At 39.6% G+C, this 14,150-nt stretch overlaps 1 protein-coding gene across 10 annotated transcripts in view; it reads left to right on the top strand.

Annotated features, from left to right (window-relative positions):
* Positions 1 to 14,150, top strand: part of Abcc9 (ATP binding cassette subfamily C member 9) — a 127,097-nt gene that overhangs the window by 72,471 nt on the left and 40,476 nt on the right. For all 10 annotated transcript variants that reach the window (XM_057763719.1, XM_057763779.1, XM_057763746.1 and 7 more), the window contains 7 exons: positions 3,673 to 3,810; positions 3,942 to 4,067; positions 7,430 to 7,526; positions 9,722 to 9,951; positions 11,018 to 11,166; positions 11,346 to 11,415; positions 12,810 to 12,967. In XM_057763719.1, coding sequence (XP_057619702.1) covers positions 3,673 to 3,810; positions 3,942 to 4,067; positions 7,430 to 7,526; positions 9,722 to 9,951; positions 11,018 to 11,166; positions 11,346 to 11,415; positions 12,810 to 12,967 — 968 coding nt within the window. The remainder of the gene's footprint in view (positions 1 to 3,672; positions 3,811 to 3,941; positions 4,068 to 7,429; positions 7,527 to 9,721; positions 9,952 to 11,017; positions 11,167 to 11,345; positions 11,416 to 12,809; positions 12,968 to 14,150) is intronic.

The following is a 14,150-nucleotide window of genomic DNA, read 5'->3' on the forward strand; positions in this document are numbered from 1 at the left end:
GCTCCGCCACTGAGCTATGTCCTCAACCTTCTTTTTATTTTGAGACAAAATATTGCTAAGTTACTAAGCTGGCTTTGTACTCCTTCTACGGGTCAGACACACCTTGAATTTGTGACCTTTTTGCCTCGACCTCTGAGTAGCTGGGATGGCTGACCCCAGGTTGGCTGGAGCAGGCCTTTGAATCAGCCTAACTTCCTCTGTGCTGAGTCCCAGAGACACATAGCTGTCACCATGGCATTTTAGAGAGACATAACCTGTCAATCCATCACGGCTTGGTTTATAAGACAGTAACGGTAGAACATCACTTTTAAAAGATTTCAGGAAACACCACATTATTTTACTGGATCTTTGCATCAGTCTGATGAGTATTCTGACAGGTCCCTTTAGTATGCCTGTCATTTTACAAATGAAGTACCAGTTGGGACATACACTGCCCAGAACAGAGAGAGAGAGGAGAGATTGTAACTACATTCCAGCTCTCTCATTCCCAACACTCTGCAAGCTGTCTCATGACATTTCAATTCAGAACTGTATGGAAAGCAGACACGAGTTCCTATAAAAACTCATTTCTAACATATCCTTTTCCTTATAAATAATTTCTTATACAAGCTATTTGGGATATTTGATCTGTACAACCAAAGATGCTCTGGGTCTTACAGGAACCAGAAACAGAAGTTGTGTCAAGAGCAATTAGTTCATCCCCTATAATAGTTATCTGAATTTTCAAAACCAGTAATTGGCTAGTAAACCTTGCAATTAAACTCCTGCCGTGTTGATGCTGGGAGAAGGAGGTAAACCCTGCCAGTGTCCTGAAAGAGAGCTCAAGTCTCTTTCCTAAGACCAGCATGAGAACAATGTATCTTAGAATGATTTATATTGCTACACATGCTTTCATTTTTAGGTAATCTGCCTTCTAGAAAAGCAGCCAGAGCTCTTAGCCCCTGAGCCATCTCTCCAGAGCCACCTGTGACAATTTTTTTTTTCAAGACAGAGTTTCGCTGTAGCTTTGGAACCTTTCCTGGAACTAGCTCTTGTAGACCAGGCTGGCCTCGAACTCACAGAGGTCTGCCTGCCTCTGCCTCCCTAGTCCTGGGATTAAAGATGCATGCCACCACTGCCCGGAGTACCTGTGACAATTTTTAAAAGCAAGTTATTGGGCCGCAGGGAGACAGATTCCTCTCTTTGATGTTCTAGTTCACAGAGTGTCTTAGAAAGAGTTGGTATTAATAAAAATAAACTAAAGGTTCACAATGATTTTGAAACATTTCAATATCATGAAAAAATATTTTTCGAATATTCCAGAACATTCTGTTACTAATAAATTTCATTTCATTACTTTTTAAAATAAATTTAATCTTCTTCCAATCAGTAGGATGCCTTTTTGTCTTAATGACAGTGTCCTTTGTCCTACAGAAGCTTCTCAGTTTATTCAATGTTGCTCTTATTGTCTGTGTTACTGGGGTTCTATGTAGGAAGCGATCTCCTGTGCCCATGTGTTGTAGACTACTTCCAACTTTCTCTTCTATCAGATTCAGTGTGGTCAGATTAATATTGAGGTCTTTAATCCATTTGGACTTGAGTTTTGTACATGGTGATAGATATGGATCTATTTTCATTCTTCTACAGGTTGACATTCAGTTATGCCAGCACCATTTGTTAAAGATGCTTTCTTTCTTCCATTGTATAATTTTAGCTCCTTTGTCGAAAATCAGGTGTTCATAGGTTTATGGATTAATATCTGGTCTTCGATTTGATTCTATTGATCGACTTCTCTGTTTTTATGCCAATACCAAGCTGTTTTCAATACTGAAGCTCTGTAATAGAGTTTGAAGTCGGGGATGGTAATGCCTCCAGACGTTCCTTTATTGTATAAGATTCTTTTGGCTATCCTGGGTTTTTTGTTTTTCCATATAAAGTTGATTATTGTTCTCTCAAAGTCTGTGAAAAATTTTGTTGGGATTTTGATGGGGATTGCATTGAATCTATAGATTGCTTTTGGTAGAATTGCCATTTTTACTATGTTGATCCTCCCAATCCAAGAGCATAGGAGATCCTTCCATTTTATGGTATGCTCTTCAATTTATTTCTTCAAAGACTTAAAGTTCTTGTCAAATAGATCTTTCACTTCCTTGGTCAGAGTTACCCCAAGATACTTTATGCTATTTGTGGCTATCGTGAAAGGTGATGCTTCTCTGATTTCCCTCTCTGCTTCTTTGTTCTTTATGTATAGGAGGGCTACTGATTTTTTGGAGTTGATCTTGTAACCTGCCACATTACTAAAGGTGTTTATCAGCTATAGGAGTTCTTTGGTAGAGTTTTTGGGGTCGCTTGTGTACACTATAATATCATCTACAAATAACAAAAGTTTGACTTCTTCCTTTCCAATTCAAATCCCCTTGATCTCCTTATGCTGCCTTATTGCTATTGCTAGAACTTCAAGCACTATATTGAAAAGGTATGGAGAGAGTGGACAGCCTTGTCTTGTTCCTGATTTTAGTGGGATGGCTTTGAGTTTCTCTCCATTTAATTTAATGTTAGCTGTCGGCTTGCTGTATATTGCTTTTATTATATTTAGGAATGAACCTTATATTTCTAATATATCCAAGACCTTTATCATAAAGGGGTGTTGAATTTTGTCAAATGCTTTTTCAGCATCTAATGAAATGATCATATGTTTTTTTTCTTCAGTTTATTTATATGATGGATTACATTGATAGATTTTCGTATGTTGAACCAGCCCTGCCTTTCTGGGATGAAGCCTACTTGATCATAGTGTATAATTTTTTGGATATGTTCTTGGATTCAGTTTGCCAGTATTTTATTGAGAATTTTTGCCTCTATGTTCATGAAAAAAATAAAATAAAGTAAATTTAATTACCCAGATAGCATATAAACATAAATTTGTATTTGTTAGGTTTCTGTATACACACACATATATACATATATAATGACAATTGCCTTGCTAACTATTCCATTATCTAAATATTTTTGTATTTGAATGGTTTAAATAAACTACTGAAGGCTAATATCAGTTACTAAATGTATTTATATAAAAGCCATTTGAGGATATTTATTAATTCACCTATTTATCTGTGATTATGATATCTAAAAAAGTAACTTTAATTACTTTAACAATGTTTATTTTTTCATTAGATTGTTATTAAATACTTTAATTAAAATCATCACTTAGTGTTCCTGTTTATTGAGCAGAGAATAATTGAATACTGAATAAATATTGAGCTAATTATAATTCTCCTTGTAATGGCTGTACATTTAAACTGACTCTAACTTCTAAATATAGTTGTTTTATTTCCCTGTCTACATAATCAATCAGGTTTATGTGTGTAGCTGACAGAATTGTGCTAAATTCTTTCAGAGTTATATTTCTACATTTGTGAGTATGCATCCCACTATGTAGAACTGATAGAATAAGAATCCAGTCACTCCTTCCCTGGACCCAGATTATGTAGATACTGGTTTGCATAGTAGACATGTAGGAGAGCAACACAGAAATAAATAAAACAAAAAAAGACATGTCCCAGACACCCTCATCGCTTCACCAAAAGCCTGGCTTATGTTTCTGTTTCTCATTGTTTAACTGGTTCTTTGAGGATTTTTAGCGGAACTGAGTACGGGCCCCGTTCATCTCCCTTCCCACTCTCCCTGCTTCAGGACGACCCATTCTCTGCCCTGGATATCCACCTGAGCGATCACCTGATGCAGGAAGGAATTCTGAAGTTCCTCCAGGATGACAAGAGGACGGTTGTCCTTGTGACTCACAAGTTGCAGTACCTGACCCACGCAGACTGGGTGAGACTTCCTGGGTTTGTGTTACAGTCGTATCTTAGACAAGACACCAAGACATACTCCCTGAGCCACAGCTGAGTCATTGGGCCGCTTCCTGGTTGTGCTAGGGTTCTGCTCACCGTCTCTTTCCTCAGATCATAGCCATGAAGGACGGGAGTGTGCTACGAGAAGGGACTTTGAAAGACATTCAGACCAAGGATGTGGAGCTTTACGAGCACTGGAAAACTCTCATGAATCGACAAGACCAAGAACTGGAGAAGGTAAGAAGGGTCAGAGCGGTCAGTGCAGTTACTAGAAATGCCCTGAAGGAAGCGCTGTGCTTCGTAGGATGCATGGGGCTCTGCAACAGCCTCTTCTGAAGCTCAAGATAATTGTGTCTTTGTATACAGTTATTGAACAGTCTACTTTGAACTTGTTATATTTTACTATACTTATTTGTTATTTGCTTGTTGATTTACTCTGTGTCTGGTATGTATTGCATGTGTGGTGCGTGTGTGTGTGTGTGTGTGTGTGTGCCTACTAGGAGTACACAGTCACAGGCATATTTGTAGAGACTAGAGGAGCACACTCGATGTCTTGTTCTTTCTCTCTCTGCTTTATTCCCTTGAGAGAGGATCTCTCACTGAACCTGGATGTAGGCTGATGAGCACACACAATGCTGGGGTTCCAGGTGTGAATGGCCACCCCTAAATTTTTATATGGGTGCTGAGATACAGATCCAGACTCTCCTGTTTGTACAGCAAACCCTCTTCCCCATGGAGCTACCTCTCAAGCCCCTAGCTGGTCCTGTCTTATGCTGTCTTCTGGATGAACAGCTACCTGAGTTTTGACTCTGAACCATTTGGAATTGTGTGTGTAGCTACAAGGTGAATGAGCTGTTTATCAAGGCTTGAGACTTTCCTTCTTTTGCTGATTGATCTCTTCTTTTCTCACGAGTGGTAAGATCATTTTCATGCATTGCCTACCATCAGACAAACACAGTCAAGACAAAAGCCAAGGTGGCTTTGAAGAAGGCAAAGCTCTGAGTTCTGGCTGGAGTCACTGGGTGCATCTGGAGTGACCCTGATAGCGGATGGAGCCCAACAGAAAGAAAAAGACACTATTTTTATCTTCTTCATACTCCACAAGGACTTTTTTTTAACACTCTCATTTAGTTCTCATGAAAAGTCATGATGAATAAGCACAGAAAGTATTTTTTCATTTTTATAGAAGAGAGAACGGGGGCCCAGAGAAGTCAAATAATTTGTCTGAGCTGTACAACATGTATTCATGGTACTGATGGGATTAAAAGCCAGCTCCACCTCCAGAGTAGCTGTACCGCATTTCAGCCATACTAAATGGTGCAATAATAGACTTGGAAACCAGAACCTGGAAATTGGTTCATTTTGTGATTGGGAAAGAAATAGGACATTGAATTTTCAAATCTTTGAGAACTTTTGCTTTGGGGTTTGGCCTAGGATATATCCAGAATTTAGTACAGTGGCCAGGAATGAGCCTTTAAAAAAATAAAGCAGTTATGTTAGCCAGTTTCTTAAAAGTCAGAAAATCAAATTGTATCTTTTAAGAAAGAAAAATAAAATCTATACTTCTGTAGTGAAGGAAGGTCCAAAGGCCACACTCTTCTCAAAGTTCTATGTCTGGTGACTTTCTGAAGATTTCAAAAGCAAATCCCCACTCCACCCATGTTGTGAGAATTCTAGTTGGTTTTGTTAATAAAAACCTGGAGTCAGAATTCAGGGTAAATGCTGAAAGATCAGAGAAGTAAGGGAGCGAGCCACTAGAGTTCTTACCTCTACCAAATTCTCAGACTAAAAGGACAAGATCCTGCGTCCATGAATCCTCAGACTGGATACTCTGAGCTCCTGTTTCCTCCCAGTTTAGATTCCTCTCTCTGCCCAGCCATATCACTCCTGTTTCTACTCCCCTAGTGCTGGGATTAAAGGTACATGATCCCAAGTACTGGGATCAAAGGAGTGAGCTCTGTTTTTCTTTTAGGGTGATTCAATATGTAGCCCAGAGTGGCCTTGAACTCACAAATATCCATCTGCCTAGTGCCGGGATAAAAGGTGTGTGCCACCACTGTCTGGCTTGTCTGACTGACTAGTGTGCCTAGCTCTGCACTCTGATCTTAAGACAAGCTTTATTTGTTAGATCACAAACAAAATATCACCACACCCGAGAAAGAAAAACCTCTGTGAAAAATCTCTGCAGAGAATAAGAAGGATGACAGACTCATGGGACTCAGGGTTTTAGGAAACATCTCACACTGTGCAGTGCCATGCCCAAGGAAGCAGGTGTGCGAGGGGTGATGAGGAGCATCTTGAGGGGACCCCAACTAACATCGATTTAGTCATCTAAGCGCCAGGGGGAAATAATATGATGTCATTGTCAGGAGCAGGAAAATTTATTGTTTTCTTTGAAAAGAAGGATCAGGATCTGGAATAAAACAGAGAGAGAGAGAGAGAGAGAGAGAGAGAGAGAGAGAGAGAGAGAGAGAGAGAGAGAGAGAGAGAGAGAGAAACACAGTAGGCTGAGTGGGATAGCAATATTGTTTGAGCAAGCCAGGAAGAAAGTCTATGTCCATTCAGGTGCATTTAGAGATGAAGGGATGATTGGCTTCCTAATCAGAGACAGATGGCAGGACATCTTTCAGGCACAGGAGATGTGGAACAAGCTAAGGAGAGGCCATGGCAAAGTCAGCTGCAAAATAAAATGGAGGCCAGGAGAAGACAGAATCCAGACAGAATTCCAATCTGAAGCTGGAGAGGTATTCCTCCATAGGACTGGGGAGGGGTAAAATGCTTGCTTTTCAAGCATGAAAACCTGAGTTTAGACTCTTAGGACTCACGTGAAAAGCCAGGCATAGCTGTGTGTGCGTGTGACTACACACACATCTGCAATCCCAGAGCCGGCAAGTAGAGTCAAGAGGATCCTTGGAGCTTGCTGCCCAGCCATTTCATGCAGTTTTTGTTTGTTTTGTTTCTTGAGATGGATCTCCCTGTGTAGTTCAGCTGGCCTGCGATTTCTAGAAACCCACCTACCTAAGTCTTTTGAAGACTGAGATGACAGGCATTTATTATCATGCCTAGCTTGCATGTTTTTAAAAGATGATATTTAGAATAGGTGGATCCTCAGGTTAAAAACCTGTGTTTGAAATTGATGTAAAAACAAAAGATGTCTCAGTGGTGGAGCTGATGTTGTTGTAACTCTTTCTGGCTTCCTATTGGGCTACACGTCTGAGTACAGAAATGCTATTCATAAAATTCATAAATTCATAAAATTCTAGCATGATTTCTATAACAGCCCTTGTGACAGGAGAGCTGGGGACTGGTATAGAATTGCCCAGGGTCGGGCAGTGGTGGCACAGGCCTTTAGTCCCAGCACTAAAGGCAGAGGCAGGAGGATCTCTGTGAGTTCGAGGCCAGCCTGGTCTACAATAGCTAGTTCCAGGAAAGTCAGGACTATTATACAGAGAGACCCTGTTTTGAAAAATACAAAAAAAAAAAAAAAAAAAGAAAGAAAGAAAGAAAGAAAAAAAGAAACTATTCAGTGTGTCATCCATGGCTAAGTGTATCCCTTCCTCAGACAGAAACTCCTTCAGTGAGCATATTGTTGTTCACAGGACATGGAAGCAGACCAGACGACATTAGAGAGAAAGACTCTCCGAAGAGCCATGTACTCAAGAGAGGCCAAAGCACAGATGGAGGATGAAGATGAAGGCAAGTCTCTTTTTTTTTTTTTTTTTTTTTTTTTTTTTGTATCTGAAACATTCAGCTAGATTAGTATGTCATGAGGACTTTGCTCTGGAAACTGACATGAGAGTGTTCCACACACATATAACAAGCCACTCTGCACAAGGCCCAGAGCCAAACGAGATGCTTAATATATTTAGCATGACAGAGTCAAGGCAAGGCGTATTTCCCCTAGCAGCCTCTGTGAGAAGCTCAGTGGGCATGGAAAGACAAGAGTGGGATCTAAAAACAGAACAATTGTAAAAGTCCAGTATCATTACTGAATCAGTTTGTTACTAAAATATCGATTGTTTAAACACCAACAATCAGTGGAAATATCGGAAAGACAGTCCCTATGCTTGAGTTGTTCACTCCTTACGCATGTGGTTTCCGTCACACTTGACAAAGAACGCAGATGTCAGGGAGCCCTTTCTTCACTTCAACTTCCACATATAATACTATATTCTAAAGAAGAAGAAGAAAAAGATTTGCTGGAAGTTTGAAAAAGCAGTCACCCAAAATTATAACATTGTCTTGATCTGAGTCACAAGAATGTTTTAAAATAAACCATTTAAGTCCACGGAATAAAGACATTCGCTATGTTCCACCTCCTGTGTAGCTTTTGTTTTCCGTTCCTTTCCACTGGGCAACTCAGGAGTACGGAATACAGCAATGTGAAGGCAGAACACACCAAATTCTGCTACCTCCATATTTCAGATGTCTCAGTGAATGTTCATGAAGTTTAAAAAGGCGTCAATGAAGGAAGGAAGCCTTTTCAGTTCCAAGTCTTAATTTTGAGGGTGTCTAGACTAGAGAGACTGATCGCAGTCTTCAAGTATCTACCATTTTCATCATTCATGTTTCTGTTCCCACACCTATGAGACAGAGAACATAATACTTCCAAAGACGAGCTCATCTAAGACTCGGTCCTTCACAGGATCCAGTCAAAACAGGAAGTGCTGGTGGTGAGCTGTCTCTGCCTCACATCCACATGGGGCCCCTTTGGTCTGATGATTGGCAGACAAAGTCATATTGCCTATCCTTTGGATCTACAGCTTAGTATCCATAACTATTCTAGTAGTGGAGAGCATGCAGCTTAAGTGTAATACAAACTGACTTGAGAGGGAGCAGACAGGAGACCCGACAATTGCTGGAACATGCAAATAACCAAGTGGTGCTGAGAAGGAAATAGAAGGTTTCCCTGCCATTGCAGTAAAGAGACAATCTATCTCAAAGTAACTAAGCGGCTTAAACATTTGATAGGATCACCCTGCTCATTGTCTCATGTGGTCTTTAGCTTTGCCTTCTGGAATGTTCTTTCTTGACAACTCTCTTCCATGACCACACCTAAAGCAGAACAGAAAAATTATGGATTGGTACTTCTAGGGTAGGCACAAATTCCACAGTTGCTTTTCTCCTAATGCAGATTTCTAAGTTCAGAAAGCCATATATTTCTTTAAAAATTAGATGTTTGCAAACCAGGAGCATGTTTTCATTACAACACAATTCCATCACTAACTTAAGTGTCTGGAAATCAGTGGTCTGGTCTATATGTGAATTTTTATATTTGTTCTTTTATTCATTTTTTTTAGCTCTGCTTTCTTTCTTTCTTTCTTCTTTCTTTCTTTCTTTCTTTCTTTCTTTCTTTCTTTCTTTCTTTCTTTCTTTCTTTCCCTTCCTTCCTTCCGTCTTTTTTCTTCCTTCCTTTCTATTTTCTTTCTCTTTATTTTGAGTGGATCTTATACAGCTTAGGCAATCCTTGAACTCCATATATATATATATATATATATATATATATATATATTATATGTGGAAAGAGAGAGGGAGAGAGGGAGAGAGAGAGAGAGAGAGAGAGAGAGAGAGAGAGAGAGAGAGAGAGAGCGCTGGGACTAGCCTTGAACTCCCCATGAAGCCTATAGCTGGGGTTAACCTTGGATTTGTGATCCTCCCACCTCTGCCTCCCAAATGCTGGGATTGCAGAAACATGCCACCATGTCTGACCATTTTCAATGTATTTTTAATAGTCAAAGTATGCACTACTTAAAGTATTTAAACCTCCTAAGCTAATACATTTGCTTCTGTAAAGTTAAAAGTGGTTATGAATATTCTTGTCAGAAAATAGAAATTCATTCTGGTGCTCAGCTGAAGCTTACACAAGGTTTGTTGCATGTGTGACTCTACAGAGGAAGAGGAGGAGGAAGACGAGGATGATAACATGTCAACTGTGATGAGGCTCAGGACAAAGATGCCCTGGAAGACCTGTTGGTGGTACCTCACTTCAGGAGGGTTCTTCTTACTCTTCCTCATGATCTTCTCTAAGCTTCTGAAGCACTCAGTGATTGTGGCAATAGACTACTGGCTGGCTACATGGACATCCGAATACAGCATAAACCACACCGGGAAAGCTGACCAGGTACAGTGAAGAGGGAGGCCCTTTGCTGAGGTCAGTTAACAGTCAGAAGGCTGGAGGAATTTGGTGTGAGTTCAGTATGTTAGTAATCAGGGAACTACATAAAACAGGGCAAACTGCCAATAATGGGAAACATGGCTCTTACTGTTTTTTATCATTTTAAATACTTGTCTTGCTCATATTATTTTTACTTATTACATATTTATGTATTATATCTTATGTGTCTGTGTGTGGGTATGTGCACATCAGTGTAGTGCCTATGGAGGCCAGGAAAAGGTGCCAGATCCCCTAGAGCTGGAGCCTTAGGCAGCTGTGAACCACCTAGTGTGGGTTCTGGGAACTAAATACAGGTGCTCTGGAAAAGGAGCAAGTACTCTTAACTGTGGAATCATCTCTCCAGCCCTGGGGTTTTTCTTTGTTGTTGTTTTTTCATTGTTTTGTTTTGTTTTTCGAGACAGGGTTTATCTGTGTTTAGCTCTGACTGTCCTGGAACTTGCTTTGTAGACCAGGCTGACCTCAAACTCCCAGAGATCCACCTGCCTCTGCCTCTTGAGTGCTGAGATTAAAGGTGTGTGCCATCACACCCAGCTTCCAACTCTGCTTTTATAAGAAGCATTTAGTCATAATAGTTAGATACAGATTCCAGAAGTTCAATCTGTTTTACATGTAATGTATGTTACTATTATATATTACATGCTAAACACATACAAAAGAGATTCTGTTCTTCTGATGATTTTCAGTCCTGGATCAGTATACTGAGTAATCATTGGAAGAATGAGCTTGAAAATGTAGAAAACCAAGAGTCTGTCTCCAACTTGAAAGATACATTGACCCTGCAGTCATTTGGGCAGACCTTACAGGCGACAAAAGCAAGCAGGGGCTTCCTGGCCTGTGGGACTAACCTGAAGGGAATCCCTGCTCTGAGAACCCACCACTTGTCTTCAGCCCTCTAATGCAAGCAAGAAAAGAATATTGACAATCTTTCTGATTTTGATGCTTTATTCATTTTCTAGTTAGGAAAAACCCAGGTAGTCATTTCATGTCATTGTCTCATGCTGGTTCTTCCTAGACGTTCTACGTGGCTGGATTTAGCATTCTCTGTGGAGTTGGCATCTTTCTTTGCCTCGTCACCTCCCTCACTGTAGAATGGATGGGCCTCACAGCTGCCAAGAACCTCCACTACAATCTCCTGAATAAAATAATCCTTGGACCAATAAGGTAAAAAAAAAGTAATAATCTCTCGCCCCTATGCATGTAGTAATAAAAACATACATTTAAAATTGAAATGTGAAAGATTAAAGAAAAAGTTAGTCATTTTCAGGACTCTAGATGTCTCTCAGTGGTGCTTCTGGTCAGATACTCCACATCACTTACTCTTCCATCTATTCCCTATGTAGGTTCTTTGATACCACACCCCTGGGACTGATTCTCAATCGGTTTTCTGCTGATACTAATATCATTGACCAGGTGAGTATCTGAGTTGCTTCTAAGTTCTAAGACAAATTCCTCAGTGTAAACTAAACAGCATTCCAAACAGGACTCTGTATGGCAAAGAATTGATAAAATTTAAGTTAGGATTTATTTGATCTCCTATCAAAATGAAAAAAAAAATGATTTCTAGGATAAGAATTTCTGTTGGTATGTTCATGTATGTTGTATGCACATACTTGTGTGAGTGTCTGCACTTGACATATAAGTGCCCATGCACACTTCCGTGTGTGTATGAGTGTGTGTGTTAGTCAGAGGTTGACACAGGCATGTTCTTCAATGCTCCCAATCTTATTTTTTAGGTCTTATTATTTCTAATTTTGAAGTTGTATGTATGTGTTTCTGCATGTGAAATTCTTGCAGCAGGTCAGGTAGATGCCAGGGCCTTGCTAGTCAGCCACTGTGGCAAAAAACACCATCCCCAGGTTCACTGAGAAACCATGACCCCAAAATAAAGTGGATAACTATTACAGAAGATGCCCAGTTCCAACCTCAAGCTGCCATATGTTCACTTATGGGCACCTCTACCAACTCACACATTCTCACATGCACACACACACACACACACACAAGTTAGTACACACAGAAATTTAACACAAGGTAAATGTGGCATCTGGAATCTGGGAGAATCATTCATTTTCAAACTAGAAGATGTTGAGAGAATTATCCATAAAATATAAAACAATATGATTATAGAATAAAGATGGCCAAATAAAGTCATGACATTGTGAAATAAAAGATAACTGGATAGTTTTAGAACTATGAACTGCAAAAGGTCTTTTGATGTAAGACAGAACATAGCATGAAAATAAGAAAAAAACAAATAGAAATAACTGTACAAAAAATAAACTTTGATTGAACCTAAAGCACCGAAGACAAATTTAAATTGTAAAAGAAAGAAGATAAACACCACAATATATGAATAGCATCTAAATTAAAAATGGAAAAGGCAAGTAATACAACCAAAAATGCTCAAAGGACACAAGTTGCTACAGGAAAAATAACTTCTGTGCTTTTACAGTGGAGGCGCAGATGAGTTTTAGATAGTTAAAAGGGAGTGTTTGAAACCACTGACAAGGAAATGCCTCTGGTCTATTCTGGTAAAGCAAAACAAAGACAGGGTGAAAAGATTTCTAGTATAGCTGTTCATATAAACTATCCAAGGTAAGTAGGTGAACAATATGTAATGCCATGTCAATAGATGCAGCTACTTAACTATGGAGGCATGTGGAATTATTTACAGTGAACATTCCTAGAGGCTGCTTTGGCAGCCCGTATTACTTAACATTAATATAAAAGTGAGTATTTTTTATTACACTGTCATGGATATTGTGCATGTGCTGAAAAGGTTGTCCTTTAAATATCCTCCACAGCACATCCCTCCAACCTTGGAATCGCTGACCCGCTCCACCCTGCTCTGCTTGTCGGCTATCGGGATGATCTCCTATGCCACGCCTGTGTTCCTTGTCGCCCTGGTGCCCCTTGGTGTCGCCTTTTATTTCATCCAGAAATACTTCCGAGTTGCTTCTAAGTAAGTAAAACTCTTCTCTCCTTTTCAAAGGCCTGCATATTCAATTCATTGGGAACTGTGTTTTCTCTACTGTTTATTTCTCAAACTAAGGTGGAGAATTTAGAAATGCAACTGGCTTCGCATAAACCTTATGTCTCAGTGTGAGATCCAACGTCATTCTTTCTGCAATTGACACGTTCATCAGTTGACACATACTAACACATCATTCAGTGTGCCAACGATTTGTCTCCTAAGTTGAGAGCCCATAGATGTGCTGGTTCTTTCATTCCTTGGTTCTTTTTCTGAGTGTAACATTAGCAGGAAACTTACAAGGTCAAACACAGTCCTGAGGAATGAGCAAGTTGGAGCCAGTAAGTATATTTCAAAGCAGGAAAAAGGGTGAAAATTACCAAATCCTTCAAATGCATGGTTTGAAATAGTAGAAGAAGACAGATGAAGAGATAAGTCATCCTTGACTATGCAGTTGGATAATCTTGAGTATCTGAAAGGCACACCATCACTTTAAGAGACTGGAGAATTGAGCTCACAGAATTTCCCTTGTACCTGCTAACCCAGTCAAATAAATAAAGGGACAACATTAGTCTAAGATTTTCTATTAATATAGGACTTATTGTTTCCCTGAGAAATCGAATGATCAATACGATGTCCACCATTGTAAACTTGAACGTTTGTGTTTAATGCTTTCCTGAAGAATACGATGAGGATTATTATTGCAAGGACTCTGTTTCAGCACTCAGTAAACACGGCTGTGTTACCAATAGCTGTGTTGAGCCATGCGTTGGGTGATAAGGAATCTGTTCTCAACAAAACCCATTTCTTGTTAAGATAAAGCCAGAGACACACTAATTTTTATAAAAGTATATAATAAAGTATATAACATAAAGCCATATATAAAGTAACACATGGATTAAACTTTAATAAAAGGCAAACATGTTTTCTAGAACCCTAAACATACTTTATATCACAAGAGTACAAAGAAGATGAAGTTATACAGGGGGGAGAGAGAAGAAAAGGGGAGGCCTCTAGTGAGGTCCTCCAGACATACAGAGATTCACAACATTTTAGAGTATTTCTCCTCTCCCCCAGGGCTGTGAGTTAAGAGTCCTTCACGTACTGGAGATGTGTGTTATATTTGAGTGGTTTTTCTTCCTCAGCATCCTTCATTCCTTCTTTCCTTCCTCCC

Source organism: Chionomys nivalis, chromosome 1, assembly GCF_950005125.1.
Source record: "Chionomys nivalis chromosome 1, mChiNiv1.1, whole genome shotgun sequence".
NCBI lineage: Eukaryota > Metazoa > Chordata > Mammalia > Rodentia > Cricetidae > Chionomys > Chionomys nivalis.